Consider the following 26,873-nt stretch of genomic DNA (forward strand, 5'->3'; position numbering starts at 1 on the left):
GAAGAGCATGATCCAAGTCTCTCTAACCTTGAACTGGACAGAATCCAATGAAAATGTTTAAAATTATTTCTTCTTGAGGTGACCTCATTTCATCATACTTTACCCGCGCCTGACAGATCACAGAGCTGATATCTTTTTCATTCACCAGGAAAAAACAATCATCAATTGTCTGCAAGTGACATAGCAAAGTACAAAGGGGCTTTTGTGATTTCTCATGTCACTTGTAGGCAAGTGACACTATGAAAAAATCTCGAGAAACCCCTGTCAGTTGACATGCGGCATACTCGAGTTCAGTCTCCATTTAAACAAGCCTCATAAAAAATGAATCCCTCCTGGAATTTTTCCAAAGTTGCTTGGCAGTTTGAGCTAAGCCTCTGCTTAGCCACACCAGCCACCACACTAACTTTGTGCACAGTTAGTGTAGAGCTGCTCAGCTGGCACAGCAGTAGCACCTAAATACATACAGGCACCCTTTCAAGCGGGAGGCATCCCTCCCTGCCGCATACATTCACCCGCGTGGACCAGGAGGAATCCCTCCCGGTCAACAACATAACACAACCCGGAGGAATCCCTCCTACCCCTGGTCAACAAGGCAAGACAACAGGCAACCGGGCGGAATCCCTCCCGTTCAACAGTTATATACACTGTCTCGACTGGGAGGACTCCCTCCCGGTCAACAACATCACACAACTGTTGACCGGGCGGAATCCCTCCCGGTCAACAGTTATATACACTGTCTCGACTGGGAGGACTCCCTCCCAGTCGACATCATCACACAACTGTCGACCGGGCGGAATCCATCCCGGTTGACATCATCACACAACAGGCAACCAGGCGGAATCCCTCCCAGTCGACCAGTCCAGACAGTTGTACATAACTGTTGACCGGGAGGGAGTCTGCCCGGTTGACAGTTGTGTGATGTTTTTGACCAGGAGGGAGTCCTCCCAGTCGAGACAGTGTATATAACTGTTGACCGGGAGGGATTCCGCCCGGTCGCCTGTTGTGTGATGATGTCGACCAGGAGGGATTCTGCCTGGTCAACAGTTGTGTGATGTTGTCGACCGGGAGGGAGTCCTCCCAGTCTAGACAGTGTATATAGCTGTTGACCGGGAGGGATTCCGCCTGGTTGACAGTTGTGTGATGATGTCAACCGGGAGGGAGTCCTCCCAGTCCAGACAGTGTATATAACTGTTGACCGGGAGGGATTCTGCCCGGTCGACAGTTGTGTGATGATGTCAACCGGGAGGGATTCCGCCCGGTCAACAGTTGTGTGATGATGTCGACCAGGAGGGAGTCCTCCCAGTCGAGACAGTGTATATAACTGTTGACTGGGAGGGATTCCGCCCGGTTGACAGTTGTGTGATGTTGTCGACCGGGAGGGAGTCCTCCCAGTCCAGACAGTGTATATAACTGTTGACCGGGAGGGATTCCGCCCGGTTGCCTGTTGTCTTGCCTTGTTGACCAGGGGCAGGAGGGATTCCTCCGGGTTGTGTTATGTTGTTGACCGGGAGGGATTCCTCCTGGTCCACGCGGGTGAATGTATGCGGCAGGGAGGGATGCCTCCCGCTTGAAAGGGTGCCTGTATGTATTTAGGTGCTACTGCTGTGCCAGCTGAGCAGCTCCACACTAACTGTGCACAAAGTTAGTGTGGTGGCTGGTGTGGCTAAGCAGAGTCTGAACATGCTGCTTAGGCTGAGCTAACCCATAAAAATACATGGATTCAACCAGGAATAAAGCTGGAGAAACTCAGATATGTGGCATTGTATCAGCCTGGATCTGGCATGTCAACTGACACCAGTTTCTAGAGTTTTTTTCATAGTGTGATCATTGTTTTTTCCTGGTGATTCTTCTTCCCCCCTTTTTTTTTTGGAATAAAAACAATACAAGTGGGGATGGGAAACTTGATTCTCCAAAAGAACTGGAGAGAATAACCAATTATGGAGTCCTAAATTTGTAAGCAGCAAACTCCAAGATTAATGAACCTGCCTGAAATCAATAGATTCAAAATATTCTGATGAGTTGGACTGATTATCTGGTGGAGGTAAGGCCATTCAGCAAGAAAGGGGCATGCAGGGACCAGGGAGCTTATACCTGCTTAGACCCTGCAGTGGCGCAGCCGCTTTGGCCTCTAGTATCTTTAATTACTCAATGAAATATTTGGAATTTTTGGGCAATGGGAACCTTGTTTTTAAGGCCCCCACATCCTACATTTGTTCTAGTTTTTCATGATTTTTTTAACACGGATGAATGCTTCTGAATTATTACTTGGCTACTTTCACAGATTTCAGTTAACTGCTACCATATCTTGACCCTGTTGTATTGTGTTTTGCCGAATACTTGGAGAGATTTTCAGGATTTACTGTGAAGGGGGTTGTATTTGTTGCAACCCCCTTGGTCTCTGCAACCAATCCTATTTTGGTGGAGCCCACCAATACATTAGAACAAAAGAATAATTTATTGGTGGGTTCCGCAAAAATGATATTGGTCTGGGAGACCAATATCACTTCATTTTACAGTCTCTAAAACTAAAACCCCCTTGGCAGTGATTTTCCTGGCTTTTCCCCCAATTTCAAATGATCTTCATCATTTTTTTTTCAAATCTTTCAGTTTTTGTTTACCCCTCAAAGTCCATGATGTGTTGGCCTTAGCAGCCGGTGTTGCAGTGCCCCTGGGCCCCATCACAGTAGCATCCATCCTAGAGATGTCACTTCGCACCCGGGTACCCGCCTCAAATTTCCAGGATTTTGGACACCTGCACCCGCACCTGGCACCCGCGGGCGGGTACCCGGGTGCGAAAGGCGGGTACCTGCCAAAAACTTTGGGTATTTTGGTTGTTTTTGAAAAAAAAAAAAAAAACCCCAGTTGGTACCGGGACTGGGAGGTAGCATTTCAAATAAAACTAAATAAAAATAAAGCTAAATCTACTACAAGACTGCCTTTATTTCTTTCCATCTTGGCCTTTGTTTTTCTTTTTCAACTCATTCCTCTGATTCATCTTAAATTTATGTAACATTCCACTCTCAATCTTACCATTTTTTGCATAATAGGCCACTGCCATCCCGCGAGTGATTGATGATGCACTGAGCTGGTGCCGTCTCACCAAGACATAATCACGTCCAAAATTGAATGCTCGCTCCACGTCTATCGTTGTTGCTGATTGATGAAGATTGTCAGAAGCCAAAAAATCACGCGCATCAATGTCACCAGTACCCAATACTCCCAAGGCGGCTAGTTTTTGGGTCTTTTCTGATTCCATTTGTTTCTTGAGGCAGCTCAATACATGTTTGGAGAGGTTAGAAGTCGAGGAATCATATATTGGTCAATTGATTTTGATGCCGCACCTGGAAAACAAATTGGTGACAATATTGGTAAGTACTAAGCATAGAAGGTCATTTGCCAATGTGGAAGCTTACGTTTTACACGGGTAGGCTATCATCTTGCAACCATTCTTGTCCAGTAGCTCGGATAATAGCGGGGTTTCAAACAATCCATAGGTAGAACTTAATTGGTTCTAATGAACCTTGCAAGCTTTTTCTACATATGCAAAGATGGAACATAAATCAGTCTTTGATTGGAATAGCCTACAAAATAGCGCAAATAATATCAAAGGAAACTTACCGAGCTCTTTGTGATCAAAAAGCTTTGATGTCTTTGAGTTCTGAGTATTGTCAAGGTCGGTCCCTAAGGTTCGGTCATCAGAATTGTCCAGTTGAACAATCTCCGAGCCCAAGTGACTTGATTGTGCTAAATGGGAGCACTGTTTAGATCGTTGGTTAGAATTCTGGGTACTGATTTTGGAGGAAGAAGGTGATGAAGGCGGTTGGCGCTTCTTGCTGCTACCGGCCATGGTGGTGGTGATTGTGATAGAGGGTGAAGCTGGGTGGTCAGGAGTTAGGGAGGACATGTACATATACCCTCTGCCCCCGCTGGAGGCCCCTGAAGGGCGGGTACCTGCCTCAAATTTCCAGGATTTCAGACACCCGCACCTGCACCTGGCACCCGTGGGCGGGTACCTGTCAATGATGGCGGGTACCTGTGAGCCCCCCTCTTGGGGTGTCACAAAGATGTCACAGAGTCCCAAGTGGGACCCATATAGTTCCACGTCCTCCCGCTCCCACCTAGCTCGGTAGAGATACTGATCTCTCCCCTGCTAGGTATGTTTCTCTTCTTCTCTCATTTCTGTTTCCTTTCCTGATCTTGCAGAGAGATACTGATCTCTCCCCTGCTAGTCTTCCGCCCCTTTGCAATACAACATTGGGTACTAGAACTTCAAGACTTGGTCTCAGCGCCCTTTCCCTTATAAGTGAAGAGCCCCCCTTATAGGACTCTTACAGTACCCGCCCACAGGTGCCAGGTACCAAGTGACATCTATATTCCTTTTCCAGCTTTCCATTTGGCTCCATTGCAGGAATTTCCGTGTAACAATTTACTCTCAACGTCTGAAGGACCGCACCTACATATTTATCTGCTACTCAATAACTGGATAAGCTAGACTACTCATACCCTCAACCACCATGACGGCGCTGACAAATTAGTAGGTGTTTTTCTTGCCAATGTGTATCTCCTCTGTATGATTGAGAGACAAAGCTGATCTGGGGGTGAAACAACAGTGAACAACAAGGCTTGAGAAAATCAAGAATAACCAATCCTTACTCTCACCTTTTTATGCACTCCTTGAATTAATATGACCTCATCTTTGATTTCTCACCTCACTTTCTGCCTGTATTTATTATCTTCTGAAATCACTTGGACTCAGACCACCATCTAAAATACCTTGTACAGGGGTCCCCAGGCGGCATTTATTTACACACCACCCTCTTATTACCATTACATACATCATAACAACTCTTATATTTTCAAATAGGTAGTGAAAATCTCACATTCCAGTCAATAAACAAATTCATCTGGAACAGACCAATCCTATCACTTGATCAAAACTTGCCAAGCTTACCTTGATGGGTCTTGTTAGCTGGTAGCTATAAGGGCAGAGTTTTGCACTTCCATCATCCCCTTCACCATTCACCAAAATTGCTTCACAACCAATCTTGAGTCTTATAGCAGCAGAACTGGAAAGAGCGTTGGAGTACAACAAATCCTGTCAGATGGTGTGTTTTGTGGAGGCAAGTGTATTCTTCATGTTTCTTGCCACATTGGTAGTTTATAAGCCTTTGCTCTTTCCAAATCTCAAGGATTCCATGATAATATTTTTGGTGGAAGTGGATAAAGTGCTGTTTACAGAGCAAGATATAATAGTTTTGGTGGGAAATGGGGTGGCAAAAGGCCAAGTCTTGTTGATCTTCAATTATCAGAAGTTTTGGAAAGCTTGGGAACCCATTCAGCCTAGAAATGGCCCTGTGGGACCCAGGTACCGGCTGACACCCAGGTAACAGGTCAAATTTTAGCCAAATGCAGGCACCAGGTACCACACCACCCAGCAACAGGCGGGTACCAGTGGTACTTGCCACCACAAACCAAAAAGGAAATCTTCTTGCTTTAATTTCTAGATGACCAGGTCCGTTCTGGTCAGCAAGAGTAGTAAAGACACCCCTTGATGACCAGAGGAAACTGTTCGCCACTCCTCTCATTGAACAGTTTGCTTCTGTCATTGAGGGAGTATTTCTCCTCTTGGTTACCGGAGCAGACCCGGTCATCAAGAGGATTACTTAATCTCCTTGATGTCCGGTTCGACTCCAATCACCAAGAGGTAAGCACACCCCTTGATGACCAGAAATGTCCTGGTCATTGAGAGGAGTAAACACTCCCTCAATGACCGGAGTCAAGAGGATTAAGTAATTCCCTTGTTGACCGGAATGATCCTGGTCATCAAGAGGAGTAAACACTTCCTCAATGACCGGAGTCAAGAGAATTACTTAATCCCCTTGATGACCTGGTCTGCTCCAGTCACCAAGAGGCCAAGAGGTGTGTTTACTCCTCTTGATGACCAGGACTGTTCCGGTCATCAATAGGTGTGCTTACTCCTTTTGATCGGGACCATTTCAGTGAGGTGTGTCAACTCCTCTCAATGACCGGGACCATTCCAGTCATCAAGAGGAGTGCTTCATTTTCTTGTGTGTCAACTCCTGTCAATGACCAGGACCGTTCCGGTCATCAAGAGGCGTGTCTACTCCTCTCAATTACCGGCTCTGTTCTGGTAATCAAGAGGTGTGTCTACTCCTCTCAATGACCTGAATGGACGCAGTCATCAAGAGGAGTGATTATTTTGTGAGACTAGAGCCAGCCCCCCTATAGGGGGGTTTCTGAACGGTATCTGGGTACCGGGTCAAATTTTGCCCAAAAGCAGGCACCAGGTACCTCAACCGGCACCAGCTGGCGGGTACCATCACCAGCCAAGCTGTACACGCCAGCTGGTGCCAGTTAACGCAAGGCATTTTCTAATTCAGCCATACCTAGTCTCCAAGGATCACATTGAGTTCAAGGAAGAGCTGAAGAGTAACTAATACCAGTCATTTTTGGTTGATTTTCTAGATTGTATCTGTTATCCATTGAGAAAAGATAACACTTGGCAAGTGTCCCAATCCATCTGATAACCAAAACCACCATCACTTTAGCCTTTTGTTTTTTATATCAAATAAACGGGCCTCACATTAATGTGGTGGGGGATGGATTAGAGATGTCACTTGGTACCCGGCACCCGTGGGCGGGTACCCGCCATCAGTGACAGGTACCCGCCCATGGGTGCCAGGTGCAGGTGCGGGTGTCTGAAATCCTGGAAATTTGAGGCAGGTACCCGCCCTTCAGGGGCCTCCAGCGGGGGCAGAGGGTATATGTACATGTCCTCCCTAACTCCTGACCACCCAGCTTCACCCTCTATCACAATCACCACCACCATGGCCGGTAGCAGCAAGAAGCGCCAACCGCCTTCATCACCTTCTTCCTCCAAAATCAGTACCCAGAATTCTAACCAACGATCTAAACAGTGCTCCCATTTAGCACAATCAAGTCACTTGGGCTCGGAGATTGTTCAACTGGACAATTCTGATGACCGAACCTTAGGGACCGACCTTGACAATACTCAGAACTCAAAGACATCAAAGCTTTTTGATCACAAAGAGCTCGGTAAGTTTCCTTTGATATTATTTGCGCTATTTTGTAGGCTATTCCAATCAAAGACTGATTTATGTTCCATCTTTGCATATGTAGAAAAAGCTTGCAAGGTTCATTAGAACCAATTAAGTTCTGCCTATGGATTGTTTGAAACCCCGCTATTATCCGAGCTACTGGACAAGAATGGTTGCAAGATGATAGCCTACCCGTGTAAAACGTAAGCTTCCACATTGGCAAATGACCTTCTATGCTTAGTACTTACCAATATTGTCACCAATTTGTTTTCCAGGTGCGGCATCAAAATCAATTGACCAATATATGATTCCTCGACTTCTAACCTCTCCAAACATGTATTGAGCTGCCTCAAGAAACAAATGGAATCAGAAAAGACCCAAAAACTAGCCGCCTTGGGAGTATTGGGTACTGGTGACATTGATGCGCGTGATTTTTTGGCTTCTGACAATCTTAATCAATCAGCAACAACGATAGACGTGGAGCGAGCATTCAATTTTGGACGTGATTATGTCTTGGTGAGACGGCACCAGCTCAGTGCATCATCAATCACTCGCGGGATGGCAGTGGCCTATTATGCAAAAAATGGTAAGATTGAGAGTGGAATGTTACATAAATTTAAGATGAATCAGAGGAATGAGTTGAAAAAGAAAAACAAAGGCCAAGATGGAAAGAAATAAAGGCAGTCTTGTAGTAGATTTAGCTTTATTTTTATTTAGTTTTATTTTAAATGCTACCTCCCAGTCCTGGTACCAACTGGGTATTTTTTTCTTCAAAAACAACCAAAATACCCAAAATTTTTGGCAGGTACCCGCCTTTCGCACCCGGGTACCTGCCCGCGGGTGCAGGTGTCCAAAATCCTGGAAATTTGAGGCGGGTACCCGGGTGCAAAGTGACATCTCTAAAAAGGAAACTCGCGGTGTGTCTGGCCTGATCACACCACCACCACCACCTTGAGCACGTCTCATCCAACGGACACACTCCAAACTCAGAACCCCCCCCCCCCCTGACGCAAGTGCCAGTACCAACCGCCAGAGAAGGGGTAGCCACAACCAAGGCCCTCAAAGTCTCCCAACCAAACTAGAGATGGCAATTGGTACCCGGGTACCCGCCGCGTGTCAGGGTACTGCCTGCTTTTTTAGCCCAAAACAGATACCCGCACCCATACTTGGCACCCGCAGCGGCGGTACCTGGGTCTTTCTGGCGGGTACTGGCAGTACCTGCCAAGTTTTCCTCTCAGATATGTGCCTGCTTGCTGAGATGGATCCCTTCAGGGCCTCGGCGAGCTGGTATCAGTATACCTGCCGCCAAGAGAGGATTTCTCTTGGTGAGCAAGTATACATATACCAGCTTGCCGAGAGAGATTCCTCTTGGCGAGCACTGGTATACACACACCAGCTGTCCGACCTCTTGGCGAGCTGGTGTGTGTACACCAGCTGTCCGACCTCTCGGCGAGCTGGTGTGTGTACACCAGCTGTCCGACCTCTTGGCAAGCTGGTGTGTGTACACCAGCTGTCCGACCTCTCGGCAAGCTGGTGTGTGTACACCAGCTGTCCAACCTCTCGGCGAGCTGGTGTGTGTAAACCAGCTTTCCGACCTCTTGGCGAGCTGGTGTGTGTACACCAGCTTTCCTACCTCTCGGAGAGCTTGTGTGTGTTACCTGCTCGCCAAGAGGAATCCCTCTTGGCGGGCTGGTGGGCGTATACCTGCTCGCCAAGAGGAATCCCTCTTGGCAAGCTGGTGGGTGCATACCTGCTCGCCGAGAGGAATCCCTCTCGGCAAGCTGGTAGGTGTATACCTGCTTGCCAAGAAGAATCCCTCTTGGCAAGCAGGTGGGTGTATACCTGCTCAACAAGAGGAATCCCTCTTGCCGTGCTGGTGGGTGTATACCAGTGCTTGCCAAGAGGACTCCCTCCCGGCGAGCGGGTATTTGTACATACACCAGGTCTCCAAGAGGAATCTCTCTCGGTGGCGCCGCAGCCAGGGATATCACACAGGAATTGCAGGAGACAAGTCCATAAGGGGGTTGGGGACATACACAGCGGAAAAGAGGTAGCAGTATTGGCAGGTATCAAGCGGCAGTACCCGGGTACCCCCCTAAAAATTACACAAAAACCAACACCTGTACCCGTACTTGGCACCCGCACCAGCGGTGTGGTAAGCCAATCCTGAATATGGCACCAAAATCAAAGTCTTTTCCCCTCAATATAACCCTCTCTGAAATACTCAAGCACCCACCTCCCTTAAGGATCAAGGCCAGGACAACTCATACCTATCAACAGGCACCCCATTCTCTCTTCACCCTTTTTCCCCACCTTCTGGATACCCACCTACACCAACTCAATAATCCTCAAGCACCCAGCTAGGCACAAGTGGGAGAAAGTCAGCCATCAGACAGAGCCAGACTATTAGGAAAGACCCTGGATATTCATCACCTTTTACTCCCTTCCCAATCCAGCATAACAGCCCCATCTTGGCATTAGCCACACATGTAATAACCATGGAGATCCCATCTTGGTTACCCCTTGTACCCTTTGGTTGCAGCCCTTCCCTTTTCAGACTCTCATATGATATGTAATCCCTTTCTTCTGATGTTTCATTGTCTCTCCACATTCCAGCCTCATTCCAGAACTTTCCATCCCCATAGCATTTTCAGCCTCAGCCCCTTGATTGAGAATTTTCACTGTTTCATCTTTTCTTCCAGCCACAACTCAGCCCCATAATATTTTGTATATAGTCTGCCCTCTTTGGCCCTACCTTTTGTTCCCCATCAGATCCTGTCCCAGCAATCCAGATCACTGGTCACCATTCACTATCCTTGCTTATGCCATTAAATCAGAGTGGACAAGCTTGATAAGTCTATGCCAAATATATCAGGTTGGACAGACTTTACATTACCTTTACCTTGCTATTAGATTAGTAGAAATTGAACCCTTAGACATACTCCAAGAATCCTCTATAGCCACACCTTTCCTTAAGAGTCCATACTCTTATATTCTTTTTCTTGTTCCCCTGAGAGGCAGCCCTTCAAGCACCAAATCCCTCTCAAGCTCTATTCTTCCCTCAGAGTAGTTCCACAAGTGGTGTCCCAACAGTGGCCTGAAGATCTTTAGTTTTCAGTCCTTACTTTTATTTCCTAGTCTAATATAGTTACAGGATTAGCTAGTGAACTCATAAAACCTTTATACTTAACAAATTACTTACCTTAAACTACATACCTTTAACACCTTATAAACCTACCACTTTCAACAAAATACCTTCATCAAATTCTTCAGAACAATCCTTTAGGCTATCTACTTTTAACAACCATATCATCAGCTTACAGACCAACTCCCCAACTCCTTCTATCCACTCACTTAACAATCAACCCTTAACCATACCCAGACCTGCCAGAAGTAGCTCTCACACTGGATTAATCATCAAGACCCTGGAAGAAATGGTCATCCCTCCATTTAGACCAAAAACTCAACAACCTGGACCTGACTTGGAATCCAATACTGGAGGAGTCTTCAATCAGCCCAACCCCACCCACTTTGGAGGAAACAACTTGCCTACAAACTTTGGAGCAAATACTATGGAACCTAGAGGACAACCCAACCTTGGACCAACTCAACAACCTGAAGCCCATACTGGAGGATTTTTCAATCAGCCTAATCCCACACACTTTGGAGGAAACAACATACCTGCAAACCCTGGACCTATGAGAAATGGGAGTCCCTCAACCACTGGAAGCCCTGCTTTGTATCCTCTTCCTGAACCTTTTATGCCCAGACACTCAGAATCAGCTCCCATAAATCAACCATCTTATCCTAGATCAGCTATACCTACTACTACTCATTACCTGGAAGGAGAACCTGCTATGCCAAGGTACTCCGGGGGAAATCACAAAGCAATCAAAATTAAACCACTGGATAAGGATCTTTGCTATGATGGATCCAACATACCTATTGAAAAATTTATCAGAAGATATGAAGCAGCTGGAAGAACTGATGGAGCCACTCACTTAGACCTGGTCACCCAAATTTCTCCTTTTATCAAAGGCAGGGATCTGAAGGATGAAGTTGAAGAAATGACTGGCTATGAGGACCAAGACTGGAAATTGCTAAAAAAGGAGTTACTCAAAAGGTTTGGATCTTCACTTCCTTTAGTCAGATATACCAGACATGATCTTAAGGACCTAGTACACTCTGCCATTAAGGGAGGGGGTATTAGTACTACTGAACACTTTAAAAGTTTTAGGACCAAGTTTGCAGCAATCACTAACTACCTGGTAAGAATGGGGTACAGTTCCAGTATTGAGGAATTCAGAGATAACCTTCTAGAAGCCCTTAGTGAGGAAATAGAGCAAGCTGTCACAAAGGAGCTGGTCAGAAACAATATGATGCTTACCTCCAAGGATGGTGGTGACATTCTGCCTGAAACTGAAGTTCTGCTCTCATATATCCATAAAGAAATCCATCAGAAATCAGTAATGTCTAGGGGAAAGGTTTGGAAAGGCATTGACTATGTCACTCCTACTACTAACAATGCTTCTTCCAAATACAAAACACAGGAAAAAGAAGTTGAGGAACTCACTAAAACCCTATCTAGCTGGCATACCCAAAAACCTTCCCCCTTCTTCATGAAAAGTTGTCAGCCTTGGAGTCAACTCAGCTGACCTAAAGTCTGCCTTTTTCTACTTTTTACATATGAATTACTTCATATCTTTTCATCTTAAGAGATAACCTTGTTTTGACTTCAGATTCTGTTTTCTCATGCAATTTTGACCCTAGTTACAACTTATCATTTTTTGTAACCCTACTCTTTCCCTAAGTTCTTGTGTCAGCCTGAGAGTCAGTTCCTCCAATTGGGTCCCGCGACTCAATGAATTGTGATTGAGTCCCGCGACTCAATAAGAGCTATGGCGCGCATGCGCAGTTGTGATGTGGCAGCGCTACCAGACAATTGAGTCCCGCGACTCAATGAATTACAATTGAGTCCCGCGACTCAATGAATTATGATTAAGTCCCGCGACTCAATGAGAGTTATGGCGCGCATGCGCAGCTGTGACGTGGCAGAGCTACCAGGCGCGCCAACCACTTGTACATGAGTAATTATGTAAGCAAACTGTGAAAATTCTCGTAGTCAGGATCCCCCTTGCCTGAGGCAGATCCACAGACTTCAGCACACCAGAACCACACCCCAGATAACCCAGGATCACCACCAAAGAGATTACCACGCTCCCAGTATACCTACCGTCACAGGTGCCTAGGATATTGACAGTAAGTAAACTCTTTCTCTGAACCTTGCTTATCCAGAGTGAAACTCTGTTGCTCTTGACTGTTTCTTCATTTCTTTAACTATTTCAATCATAAAGGATCAAAAGGTTATCTCTGGTTAAGACCTATAAAACCAGAGCAGAGTAGTAACCCTACTTCTGAATCCCACCAACGTTTCCTTGTTGTGAGTGGAGTCTGTTGCACTCTTTTTGGCCTGGCACAGCTGGCATCCAACTTTTCCAGGTTGAGAATAGCCCAGATCAATTTATAAAGACTTAAAGTCTAGGCCTGATCTTCTCTTTTCTCTCTCTGTCTCTTCCTCTCTCTCAGTTTGTATTTCTTTATCCCAAGGAATCCAAACCTTTCCCCCTCCTTTTCTTGTGTCCTGCTGTCACATAAGGGACACAGGCTCACAAAAGTCATGTACCATACAAACCAGCCCAGAAGGACAAGGACTGGACAACTTTCAAGTGCAATTACTGCCACCAAATGGGCCACTCTTTTTCTAGGTGCAACCTGGCCAATCTGGATGAACTGAATGTAGAATTCAAGAAAGAAGGTAATAATGTAAGACTGCCTGATGGAAATATAGTTCCCTGGGAAAGGAACAGAGCTTACAAGTTTGCTGTAGACCAATACAACCAGGAACAGAAACAACCTGGGATACTAAACTTACCTGCTGGAATCCTCAAAACTGGCAACTCTACTGAACCTCAAGCCTCCTCTGGACAACTGGAAGAAATGGACCCAACTGAAGACCTATCCACCTATGACTGTGATATTGGGAAAAGGACTAGAAGTGGTATGGAATACCCAGAAGAGGTAGTTACCAACAAGAAGGTCAGGAAGGACAAGCAATACCACATGGACATGGACCAACCTCTGGAATATGCCAAAAAGCACCCCATTCCCCTTCTCACTTTTCCAACCTCTGGAATATGCCAAAAAGCACCCCATTCCCCTTCTCACTCTTCCAACCTCTCAAAAATCCCCAGCCAAGAAAGTCCAGATCCAAACCCCTGAAGACTCCCAAACTCCCAAGGAAAAACCAACTAGGAAGATCCATGTAGAGAAACCATTAGCTAAGGAATACCCTGAGGCAGAAGAAAGGGTAGTTAGCAGGATGCTCACTGATGGCAGATTAGAATTATCCTATGCTGAACTTCTGGCCATTTCCCCTGGAGCTGTGGATTTCTTAAAGAAGAAGATCAGCCCTAGAAGGATACCTCTGGAAACCCTTTCCAAAACAACCAACTCTGGAGATGTAGAAGAAGACCAGGACCAAGAAGAAGAACTGGAGCCAGAATCACCCCACTATGCTTGCCCTCTTGGATATGTAGATGCCACTATAAATGGAAAAACCTTTCAGGCCCTCTTGGATAATGGATCACAAGTCAACTTACTTCCCAGGAATCTTGCAGCAAGAATGGGATTAATAGTCACCCAAAGGAATATCCAAGTTTAGTAAAGACACAGTTTTTCCAGAATCCTAAAAAAAATATCAAGGGTTCCCCCTGTAAATAAATACCCCAAATGAGAAAAAAAAAAATCAAGGGTTTCCCCATTGTACAGAAAATCAATCCAAAAATCACAACTATTCCTCAAACAATACATATAACAAAAGCAAAAATCGCAACCTAGCCCTCCAACATCAGCAGAAGTGCTGTGTCCACAGGCTCAACCCCCAGCACGCGTCAAGCGCACAGGTCAAAAGGGATGGACGTGAAGGCCCCCGGCCCGCAGCAAAGGCTGCTGACCAGTGGGGGGCCCACTCTTTGCCCCTCAAACTGTGCAAGTGCAACAGCGGAGGGGGGTGAGGACAAACCGCACGCTGGAATTACAGCGGCAGAGGATGCCTGCGGCAAACAATACTACATCAGGCTTCACCTTAAATAGCCATTTGGACCCGACATGCCTGCCCGACTGCTCCTCTCCAACTCGACGCCTTGACCCTGGTACCCCATTTCAACACCAGGCTATCACCAAGCCTCCAAGTACAAACAACAATATCAAGTGCCACGCTGGCCATTGCAGGCAACAGCACCTGATACATAAGACATAAGTATTTAGGCGCGCGCACAAACCAACTGTTGCATAATCTGACCAGATCATACACTCCTCTGACCGCCGCTAAGCAGCACCCTCGCCATCGGATGGTCTTGCTGGGCGTGTTTGTTGCTCTTGTCGGGCTGGGATGGCCAATCAACAAGTATTATGCGCCAAGGCGCTGGGGAGGACATTGCGACTGCTCATTTGCCTCCCTGCCAAAGATCGCTTCATCCATGCCGGCGTCAGCCATCCGTTTTGTTTCTTTGAAAAACGTAATTGGGTGCTTTTCGGTGGCCATGATGGAAAGGTCTCACCCTCACCTTCTCTTTCCTGCATCCAAGAGATGTCACTCAGTTGCTCATGTGTTTCGTGTTTTTGGCACAGGTCTTTGCAACCAATCTGGGCCCGGTGTTGCGCCAAACCCTGTGCCCCAGCGCCGCCTGCTTCTTAAGATGCCTCTCTAACCCATATCGCCTCGCTCCCTCCACCCGAGCGACAATGGCCAACCATCCCCGAAGCCTCTCAGCCAACCCTGCCATGCTTCTCCTCAGCCACTCTGCCGCTGCCGCCGATCCTGCCGACAAGGGCAACAACAATACCCCCACACTCGCCCACATGCCCGCCCTGCCCAGCACCCTCAGCACCGACGATCAGCTCTTACCCTGGTTGACACCCCTGCCCACCAACTCATTCTCCGCCTCCTCCGACTCGCTCTCGTCACCGTCCTCCTCCTCCTCCTCCTCTCCATCCCTCTGTCGCCATCATACGCTCGACCCGCTAGAACCCGAAATCCCGGCCTGCTTCGCCTCATCCTCTCTCTGTCTATCCACCCCTCCCTCCAACCCATCGTCTACTCGTGACCCTCTCAAAACTACCCGGCCCATCTTCCTCCTCCCCGGCCCGGCCCAGCTCTCAACCATCCCCATCTCAATCTTGACTCCCCACAAGCTCTCAACCCCTTGCCAAACTTCGCCATTGTTGCCCCCAGAACTTGCCCTATGGAATCATCAGCCAGTTTTCAAACTTGCATAAATGTGAAATCAATGCTGCCCTTTTAAAATAAAAGTCAAAGGCAAAAGTATCCTGCAAACTTCAACACAGGCTTTTATCAGTACACTTTTGTATATCCCATGTTTAGTGTTTCTCCTCTAACTTGAGTGTTGGCTTGCAAGCTAGCCATGCTACTGGGGTTCAGAGCATGGATGAAATTTTTCTCACTCTCAAAAACAAATACATTGAACTTTGTATCAGGGTGAATTGTATGGGGAACTGAGCCCTTATTGTTCCTGTAAAGATTTACTTGATTTCTATTTGAATTCTTGAGAAGGAACTCCACATTTCATGCATCCTTCCACTCGAATGGTCATTTTTCAATTCAATTGAGTCATGATACTGGAGAAACAGCATCACTGCCAGCATGTTTGGCTGGGTTGAAGTCATCCCAGTTTAACTGGGATGCACTCAACCAATTTAAACTTGGTTGATCTCAACCAATTTAATATAAACCTAAGGGGGGTTCCTTGGATTTATATTTCATCAGTTCGGATCACCCAAGTTTAAATTGGTTAAGTGCATCCCAGTTTAACTGGGATAACCTTAACCCAGCCAATTGTGCTGGCAGTGCATATGACTAAAATTGTGTGAGTATATCAAATAGCACAGTGTGTAGACCTAGGCCCCGTTTGGAGCCAATATAATCCAGGCAATATATGAGTTTTTTTGCATGACATCCTATGTGACATCTGATCAGGTCCGCCAAAACTTGATCAGATGTCACAAGTTTCCAGATTATATTGTGCAATTATATCGGCTCCAAACGGGGCCCTATTTTCCACCATCATATTTTTTGAGGAATAACTTGAAGTCTGGTGAGAGCTCCTTACCTCTCCAAAAAGGTAGCAAAAACCCACTGTACATGCTGTAGATTACCAGATTTTGAAGGATCATCATTTGAAAGTTTGTTGTAAATTTTTGAAATTCTCAACTGTGATGCAGATACTACTTGGTGGATAATTGTAGACTCTGATTTTTTTTTTTTTTTTTTGCAAAGGTGGGTTGGGGTTCTAGATTTTAAATTGTAACAATTACAACGGCGTAGCCGCCTTGGCCTCTGGTTGCTTAAAAGGATGGGTAGACTAGAGGGGGGTCAAAAATGCAGTGAAAACCTGGTGTGTCTGATAAATCTGTATGGACTGATACTGCATAAAGTTGGGTAGTGAGATTAAACACAGAAGGTGGGTCAACTAAACCTAGATTTTGCAGCGGCAAAGCCGCCTTGGCCTCTAGTGAACTTAAAAGGAATTGGAGGCCATAAGAGTGAAATCCTTGGAATTGCAGAAGGAGTCACCATCAAAATAGGTAATATGTCAATGAACACTCACTTTTATGTTTCAGCAGCAGATGTTCAGCCAATTTTAGGAACACCTTGGCTCAAAGATGTATCAGCAACCATCAGATTCAACAGGGAAGGATCAGAAAGTCTTTCAATTATGAAAGCAGGTAAAACTTACTTGGTTCCCATAGCTCATCCAGAACATCAGAAATGGTAGAAAGATTTCCCAACCCATTCAGCAACCACCCAAAGTAATTATTTAGGACTTGACTTTTGTGCTGAAGGAAGAGGCCTACTCAAAAACACCTATGGACAACCCTACAGAATCCCAGTCATCCAACATACCCCTGGCAACATGAACCAATCCCCATACCTGCAGCAATTAAGGACCAATTTGTGGAATTAGTAAGGGAAAGAGTCAAAACTGGCCTCTATGAACTTGTTGAATCGGATTCTGCCATGAACACTCAGAACAGCGCAGCTACTCCAGGAACATCCCAGACTCAGAAGAACCCAACAGAAAGCAAACCACCCGCCAATCTCAATACCATATCCAATCCATCTGGAAAGAAGCGCAAGGCCACCAGTGATATTTGGACCCATTTTAAGAAAAAGGCACAAGGTATGTTTTTTTTTCACAATCAAAAAAAAGCAATTAATTCCTAATTTCCTTTACACTCTGCTGGGCCCCAGGAAAAAACATGAAGGCATCATGTATGTATTGTCTATCCAAGTTGGACGGGAAGAGCACAAATGGAACAAAGCATCTTTGGCACCACCTAGAACAATGTAGCTCCTATGCAACCAAGAGCAAACAGTCTCTGCTGAAACTTGCGGATGGATCGGTGTCTTCTTTGACCACTTGGAACTTTTCTCAAGAGAAATCTTGCGAGCTACTTATGAAGATGAAAATTGCCCATGAACATCCATTTAGTCCATTTGAGCAGCCCCTATTCTGAGCAACAGAGTTGATTGGATTTCCTTGACAACCAAAATCTGGACCTCATTGAACCAGACACCATACATGGTAATCACATGCCATTTCATCAATTCTGACTGGAACCTCCACAAATGGGTCATTTCTTTTAAGGAGTTTCCAACTCCTCATACTGGTATAGCAACCGCTGAGCAGTTCCTTACTGCTATGGCGGGATGGAAGATTTACAACAAGGTTGCCTTTACAACTGTGGAAAACGCACTAGCCAACGATACAGGCCTAGTCTGCCCAACATGAATGGAAAAATTTTCCACATTTATTGTTCTGCTCATGTCATCAATCTTATTGTGAAGGACAGCCTCAAGCACATCTCCTATGCCATCAACAAGATCCGGGATGGTGTCCGATATACTAGAAGCACTCCCTCTTGCAAACAGCTCTTCAAGGAGGCAATCAACCTAGCTAACATGAAAGAAGGGCAAGCGCTCCCCTCACTCGATGTTCCGACTTGCTGGAACTTGACGTATCTCCTGTTGAAATTGGCAATTCCTTACAAAGAGGCATTTGATAACTTGGCCTTGCAAGATGCCAACTTCAGCGACTGCCCAACCAACACTGAGTGGCACGAGATAACTGCTATGAGAGATTTTTTGGCCATATTCAATGCGGGTGAGTATTTTTTCAAGTCAGTTTTTGTTTCACTGAATTTTCATTCCAGAAACTGAGTGGTTGCTCTCTGTTACTGCCTGCTAGCTACAAACAAACTTGCTATGACCCACTATCCAACAACACATGTCATTTACAAATACATGAAAACCATTGACACACAACTTAAAGCGCGTGCAAACAATTGTGATGGCCAAGCGGACCTGCGCAACCTAATCAAACCAATGCAAGAGAAGTTCAATAAATACTGGGAGAAGATGAAGGACTTTGCAGCAATCAACCTCATTTTCAATCCTTGCTGCAAACTGGCCATGATAGAATTTCTTGTTGCCAATGATCTCGGTACGGACAAAGCAGCAACTAGTGTCACTGCTATAAAAAAACCCTCTCTACCTGGTTTAACAAGCTCTTGTCAAAGCAAACTACCTCGCATGTGGATGAAGAATCCTCAGCTAGTCAAGCACCATCAGACCAACCAAAATTGACTCAAGACGACAACAATGTTGATGTGCGCTTCAAGAAATACATCACAGCCATCCACTCCACCCAAGCTGTATCAACCACTGCCAAGCTTGATCTGTACCTTCAAGAACCACCGGTCGCGACTCAATCTCAAAAGTTTTCAGTTCTTGCCTGGTGGAGCACCCACCAGAAAAGATTTCTGAACCTTTCCAAGCTGGCAAAAACTGTACTGATGGTTCTGATGACCTCAATCGCTTCGGAATCTGCCTTCTCAGCCAGCGGGAGAGTGCTCAGTGACTACCAAACCAGGATGAAGCCAGAAACACTCAAGGCTCTCATATGTGGGCAAGACTGGATCCGCAGCCACAAAGGCCTATACCCAGACCCTTCGGAAACAGATGAACTCATAGACTAAGGATTTCCATGTTTTTATTTTTTGTCTATTTTAAAGCAATACACAAAGCTTTTCTTTTCTTGTGCTTTTAAACTGGGAACTCATTTCTGAGATCTGCTGAGCAAAAAATGTTGGGTTGACCCAACCCGGACCTGACACCTTGTAAATTGGGTCGGGTTTGGGCAGCGTATCTGCACTTTTGTCCTGACCCAACCCAACCCGGGGTTCACGTTGGGTTGGGTTTGGGCACCATCTTCCAACCAAAACCCAGCCCATTTACACCCCTAACCAGACCTCTGCATGATCTGACTAAGGAACACACTCCGTTTGTGTGGGAAAACAAATGCAACTCTGCTTTTGAATGTCTGAAGACCACATTCACCTCTGCTCCAATACTCAAGATTGCGGACCTGTACAGTGGGTCATCTAATGTTTTTGGCACCACATTTTTGAATGCGGAAGCTCAGGCCAGAGCCTTTAAGTCATGAGATTGGCTACAGGGGTGGAAAATAAGTTCCTAAGAATGATTATCCCACTTTCTTAAATCCACAGAATTCTAGATCTTTATCCCCAAAGACCCGAAGGCCCTATGGATGACCCTCCAGCTGTGCCGGAGCAACAAGCAAAAGTGGGCCGGTTGGTAAGCTGTCCAGGGAGGGCCTAACCAAGCAGCTAGGGGGCTCCCAGGGAGGTGGCAGACGAAACCAAATCCCCTGCGGATCAATGGTCCCACTTCCCTCCCCTTATATACCCACCAGCACCACCGCACCACACCTCTTGCCACACCACGCCTCGCCAACCCTTAACTGCCACGGGGACGCTACTGATACCACACAGGCCCATTGCCCTGGCGAAACACCACCCAAGACCGCCCCACGCCACGCCTTGCTTGGTGCCTGGCGCGATGGCCAAGCCCTACCTCCGCCCAGGCTCGTCCACTCCCTTCGCCGGACACACCTTGCGCGAGTTCTTCCGGCACAAGCCTGCCCAGTTTCTGGCAGGGGGGTATGAGCAGATTGACTGGTCTGCGGGAGGAGGGGCAGTCTCCCTGCAGAAATCAGCAGGCGCGTATGGCGGGGGGACGGTGTATGGCTCGGCGTATGGCGGGAGCGCGACGCTGGACTGCCAGCCGCTGGTCTATCCGCCCAGCCACTCGTCCTTCAACCCCTACCACAGCTTCGCCAGTCTGGTGGAACCGACCCCTGCGTACCCGCTGCTGGCCAAGAAGCAGCCCGCCCTGGGCGAGTTCCGGAGCTTCTCAATGCCGCCAGCCGAGCAGCAAGCCTACCAGCATGCAACCAACTTTGCGCCCTCCGCCGCGGGTGCCAGCCGAGCGGCCAGCCAGCAGCAGTACACCGAGACAGACGGCTATGGCCAGCCGGCTTGGCAGACCGGCCTCCACGCGTCCGCTTCCAAGCCCAGTGTGCTCTTCCCCGCTTCTTCCGACGCCAACGGCGCGGGCCCGCTTGGCTGGCCCAGCAGCACCAGATGGCAGCCCAGTTAGCAAACAAAGCACTACTGCTTGCCCCCCGCCGAGCTTGCCCGGGAGCCCTCCAGCGTCCGTCGCCGCAAGACCATGTGCAGGGTTGGCCAGGCCCGCCGCGCCACCAAACCCCAAGCAATTGTCTCAAATAATAACGCAGAAATACTCTCAGGCTGTATGGTCTTGCAAGACTTACTATTTTCCAAGTGATAAAGATACTTTGATATGGTCTCTGACATTTGGTGTTGATCTGTCTCTGGGGTTTTGTGTGGATTTCTGTAACAAAACATGAATTCAATTGAGATGAGAAGTGTGGTTTAAATTATCTTAAAAGAATCATACTTTGAAATTAATGAAAGTTCAGAAATCCAGTATTGTTGGCTGAGGCAACACTCTTGACATAAAAATTGAAAGTGTGATTTTGGAGGCTGCAATTGTTTGGGATGAATCCTTGAACTGAAGGCATGTAATTTTCTCAGGGTACCGGCCTTTTGTTGAGGAAACTGTTTGGGGTAGGTTTTCATGTGAAGTTGTTTCCCCTGCAGCGGCGTAGCCGCCTTGGCCTCTAGTTCTGAGAAATTTGCAAGAAATTAAAAAAAAATCACATTTTTCATTTTTTTGTTTTACTTTTTTTTTATTTCACTAGAGGCCAAGGCGGCTACGCCGCTGCAGGGGAAACAACTTCACATGAAAACCTACCCCAAACAGTTTCCTCAACAAAAGGCCGGTACCCTGAGAAAATTACATGCCTTCAGTTCAAGGATTCATCCCAAACAATTGCAGCCTCCAAAATCACACTTTCAATTTTTATGTCAAGAGTGTTGCCTCAGCCAACAATACTGGATTTCTGAACTTTCATTAATTGCAAAGTATGATTCTTTTAAGATAATTTAAACCACACTTCTCATCTCAATTGAATTCATGTTTTGTTACAGAAATCCACACAAAACCCCAGAGACAGATCAACACAAAATGTCAGAGACCATATCAAAGTATCTTTATCACTTGGAAAATAGTAAGTCTTGCAAGACCATACAGCCTGAGAGTATTTCTGCGTTATTATTTGAGACAATTGCTTGGGGTTTGGTGGCGCGGCGGGCCTGGCCAACCCTGCACATGGTCTTGCGGCGACGGACGCTGGAGGGCTCCCGGGCAAGCTCGGCGGGGGGCAAGCAGTAGTGCTTTGTTTGCTAACTGGGCTGCCATCTGGTGCTGCTGGGCCCGCGCCGTCGGCATCGGAAGAAGCGGGGAAGAGCACACTGGGCTTGGAAGCGGACGCGTGGAGGCCGGTCTGCCAGGCCGGCTGGCTATAGCCGTCCGTCTCGGTGTACTGCTGCTGGCTGGCCGCTCGGCTGGCACCCGCGGCGGAGGGCGCGAAGTTGGTCGCATGCTGGTAGGCTTGCTGCTCGGCCGGCGGCATTGAGAAGCTCCGGAACTCGCCCAGGGCGGGCTGCTGCTCGGCCAGCAGCGGGTACGCAGGGGTCGGTTCCACCAGACTGGCGAAGCTGTGGTAGGGGTTGAAGGACGAGTGGCTGGGCGGATAGACCAGCGGCTGGCAGTCCAGTGTCGTGCTCCCGCCATACACCGTCCCCCCGCCATACGCGCCTGCTGATTTCTGCAGGGAGACTGCCCCTCCTCCCGCAGACCAGTCAATCTGCTCATACCCCCCTGCCAGAAACTGGGCAGGCTTGTGCCGGAAGAACTCGCGCAAGGTGTGTCCGGCGAAGGGAGTGGACGAGCCCAGGCGGAGGTAGGGCTTGGCCCTTGCGCCGGGCACCAAGCAAGGCGTGGCGTGGGGCGGTCTTGGGTGGTGTTTCGCCAGGGAAATGGGCGGGCGTGGTATCAGTAGCGTCCCCGTGGCAGTTAAGGGTTGGCAAGGCGTGGTGTGGCGAGAGGTGTGGTGCGGTGGTGCTGGTGGGTATATAAGGGGAGGGAAGTGGGACCATTGATCCGCAGGGGATTTGGTTTCGTCTGCCACCTCCCTGGGAGCCCCCTAGCTGCTTGGTTAGGCCCTCCCTGGACAGCTTACCAACCGGCCCACTTTTGCTCATTGCTCCGGCACAGCTGGAGGGTCATCCATAGGGCCTTTGGGTCTTCAGGGATATTCAACGTGCCAAGTGAGATTAAGGGGCAAGTTTTGCCCCTTTTTGTGAGAAAAAAACACCCCAAAACTTAGATCTACAGATCTAGAATTCTGTGGATTTAAGAAAGTGGGATGTTCATTACTGTTCAAAGCAAGGAGGGACAATTGGAGAGCAAAGTATGGCATACAACAAGAATGATAAAAAATGAAAAATTTTGAAACCATTTTCAATGATTTTTTGGGTGGATGGGTTATCAACCAATTTCATTTGAACTGAGGGACTGTAGCCCAAATCACCACTAATTTGACTCATTTTATTTTATCCAATAAAAATCATTGGCAATGGTTTCAAAATTTTTCATTTTTTATCATTCTTGTTGTATGGAATACTTTTCTCTCCAATTTTTCCTTCCTTGGTTTGAACAGTAACGAAAATTCTGAAAAATTTGCAAGAAATTAAAAAAATTCCACTTTTTTCTTTTTTTTCTTTTTTCTTTTTTTTCTTTTTTCTTTTTTTTATTTCACAATCATTCTTAGGAACTTATTTTCCACCCCTTTAGCCAATATCATGACTTAAAGGCTGTGGCCTGAGCTTTTGCATTCAAAAATGTGGTGCCAAAAACATTAGATGACCCACTGTACAGACCATTTATCCTGGAATGTGACTGCTCCAACTTTGCTCTAGGAGAAGTCCTGTCTCAAGTTTGCAACAAAGACAAGGAGATCCACCCCATTGCCTACTTTTCCCAATCATTGGTGCAGGTGGAGAAGAATTATGAGATGTTCTACAAGGAACTGCTGGCCATTTTTGCCGCTTTCAAAGAGTGGGGACACACCGCCTGACTGCCATTGTCTACACAGACTACTGGTATTTGGAAAGCTTCATGACCACAAAGGAGCTCACCCAGAGACAGGTGCTGTGGGCGGAAACCATTGGCTGTTTTGACTTTAAAATCATATTCCGGCCGGGCCGCCAGGCCACCAAACCGGATGCACTTTCCAGAAGACCGGACCTTGCCCCCGCCCCTGTGGAAAATCTGTCCTTTGAACAGCTGCTGAAGCCAAGCAACATCACGGAGCAGACATTTGCGGAGATATCAGAATTCAAAACCTGGTTTGAGGATGAGTCTGTTGACTTGGCGGAAGCGGAGCATTGGTTTGAGTTCAATGTACTGGGGATGGACCCGGAGAATAACGCGGAGGATGAACTGGCAATGTCGGATGCGGAGATCATCCCAAGAATCAGGGAATTGACCCCACTTGAAGCCCAAGTGACCAGATGGATAGAATCCTTGAAAACCCCCACAGGAAACTGGAACAGGTAGGCGGAGGCGGATGGCATCTTGTATGACAAAGGACGGATAGTGGTACCGGCAAACCAGGCATTGCGGACAGAAATATTAAAACGCCAACACAACAGCAATGTGGAACAGACAGAAGAAATCTAAGTTTATTAAAGACAGACAATCTAAGTTTATTAAAGACAGATAATCACAGAAACAAAGATCTAGGGTTTCCCCTACAAGATAATGACAAGAAAAAGAATACAGCCAAACAACAACACCAGACCCAATACCCATCCTCTTCTAGAGAGGTTGCAAGTATTGGGCAGATAACCCCCAGTGCACCGCATTTAAGGCAATTGCAAAGGGGGGTCATCAAGAATTAACCCTCAAACTGCACAAGTGCAACAGCAGAGGGTGTTGAGACTGACCCCCGGCTGGAATTACAGCTCAGGGAACAGCCTGGGGATTAACTGCTTGAAGAGTGCCCCTCTTTTATAGACAATAGATACATACACTGACTCCTGCACACCCCTCTTTGCACTTGCCAACCTGCCAACATTACCTGGTCATGTCAACCATTGTCCAGACACCCGCTCAGCCCTGACCACAGCCTAACAATGCACAACTAATTCTCCAGTTGCCGCTTGCGCCAAGCCCCTGCATTTGCCACCAAATGCCCACTCTGGCTTCATTAGAGATCGCCAAGTGGACCCGCGCGCGGGTACCTGGGACCCGCGGGCGGGTACCCGCCACATGGCGTCGGGTACCCGCGCGCGGGTGCCGTGTACGGGTCCGGGTGCGGGATCTCAGGCAAAAAAGCACCAGGTACCCGGATACCCGCCAAAAATACCCGCGGCAGGCGGGTCTTCCAGGTACCCGGGTACCCGCTGTTACGGTCACTGAGGGGGTTGTTTCCTCAAGATGACCGGGACAGATCCTGGTCATCAAGGGGAATCAGCCCTCTCGATGACCGGGACGGACCCCGGTCATCAAGAGGAACACAGCCCTCTCGATGACCGGGATCTGTCCCGGTCATCAAGAAGAATCAGCCCTCCCGATGACCGGGATTTGTCCTGGTCATCGGGAGGGTTGTTTTCTCTCGATGACCGGGACAGATCCCGGTCATCGAGAGGGCTGTATTCCTCTTGATGACCGGGGTCCGTCCCGGTCATTGAGAGGAATTGACCGGGATTTGTCCTGGTCATCGGGAGGGTTGTTTCCTCTCAATGACCGGGACAGATCCTGGTCATCGAGAGGAAACAACCCTCTCGATGACCGGGACAGAACCCAGTCATCGAGAGAAAACAACACTCTCGATGACCGGGACAGGACCCGGTCATCGAGAGGAAACAACCCTCTCGATGACCGTGACAGAACCCGGTCATCGTGAGGAAACAGCCCTCTCGATGACCGGGATGGAACCCGCTCATTGAGAGGGTTTTTTCCTCTCGATGACTGGTACAGACCCCGATCATCAAGAGGAAACAAGCCTCTCGATGAGCGGGGTCTATGCCGGTCATCGAGAGGGCTGTTTCCTGCCGATGACCAGGATCTGTCCCGGTCATTGAGAGGAAACAACCCTCCCGATGACTGGGACAGAGCCCGGTCATCGAGAGGAACCATCACTCCCGATGAACAGTCTAGTGTAGCTGTCATCGAGTGAGGGTGTTGGATAAAAAAAAGTACAAGTACCCGCGGTACCCGCAAAAAGTACCGCCGGTACCCGCCCGCGGGTGCCGTGTACGGGTACGGGTGTCTGAATATCACGAAAAACACCGCGGGTACCGGGACACGCGGCGGGTACCCGGGTCCACTTGGCGATCTCTAGGCTTCATACTGGGTAGCCGTTGTCAGCCTTTGGATAACCAATCCTTGGCTTGGGCGCAGCGGACTTGAACTGATTGCCAGACACCAGCCACACCAAGCCCCTCCTCGTTATCATAGTAGATCTGGCTCTTGCTCACCGGCATCAGCCTGACTTGGTGCGATCCTCAAAATGGATTGACGTCTTCACCATCACCGCTGTCAAACTACTGACCATCAAGCAGCTCTGGGACCTGAGCGTTCCGCTCCCAGGACACTCGATGTCGGGGACACGTTTTTCCAACCTGTCTCAAACAAGGCCTCGAGCCGCGTCGGCGTTACGCGGAGTCAATGTGGATTGGTTTCACCAACGTTATCCAATCAAGGATTCGTTGGAAAAACAAGCACCAATCAAAAAATTTGACCTGGTGGTGTAGCAACCAGAACTTCACAACAAGCATCAAACATTGATCTCAATCAAGTCAATTGATTCTTTCGTGATCTGGTGTTGGATTGAACTCACCCCCGCCTCATGCAAAACTTGTATGTGGACCCTGTGATGGATGATAAAATGGATCTAATCCTTGTTTCAAGGGCCTATGTGCTTCGGAACCCGTAGTTGAAGCAATACCGTCCAAGAAGTCGGTGTTGACCGCTCCAAGTGTTCTCTCTCGCAAAGGTGCGGGCTACCAAGACAACAAACAGTAATGAAGCCAAACTTGAGCTGAGGCGCCCAAAATTGATGCATATTCAGCAGTTTTTGACTTCAACATTTCTGTTTTCAAATTTTCTGATTTTTGAATGACAAACAAATGGCTCGGGTTTAGGAAAGATATGCCCCAACAGTTAAAGAATTGGTCTCCCAATATTTTTTCTCACATTCAATGAAGATCAAAATCAGGGGGCCATACAGAAAAACCCTGTTGTTTTCCATACTGAGCCCAGCTTGGAAGCAGGCATCAAGAAGATCCACAAATTCTTTGGCTTTGGAGTCCCTGCTCAGCTGGATGACCAGAAGACCTCCAACCTGCAGATCCTGGTGA

General features: G+C 47.5%; 1 protein-coding gene across 1 annotated transcript; it reads left to right on the forward strand.

The window, feature by feature from the left end:
• Positions 1–14,529: 14,529 nt before the first annotated feature.
• PtA15_15A235 (uncharacterized protein) lies at positions 14,530–16,465 on the forward strand (the record flags this gene model as incomplete). Its single annotated transcript, XM_053163421.1, has 3 exons — positions 14,530–14,625; positions 14,769–15,049; positions 16,435–16,465. 3 exons carry the CDS (start codon positions 14,530–14,532, stop codon positions 16,463–16,465), a joined length of 408 nt encoding a protein of 135 aa, XP_053027398.1.
• Positions 16,466–26,873: the final 10,408 nt, after the last annotated feature.

The sequence above is a fragment of the Puccinia triticina genome, chromosome 15A, assembly GCF_026914185.1.
Source record: "Puccinia triticina chromosome 15A, complete sequence".
Taxonomy (NCBI): Eukaryota; Fungi; Basidiomycota; class Pucciniomycetes; order Pucciniales; family Pucciniaceae; genus Puccinia; species Puccinia triticina.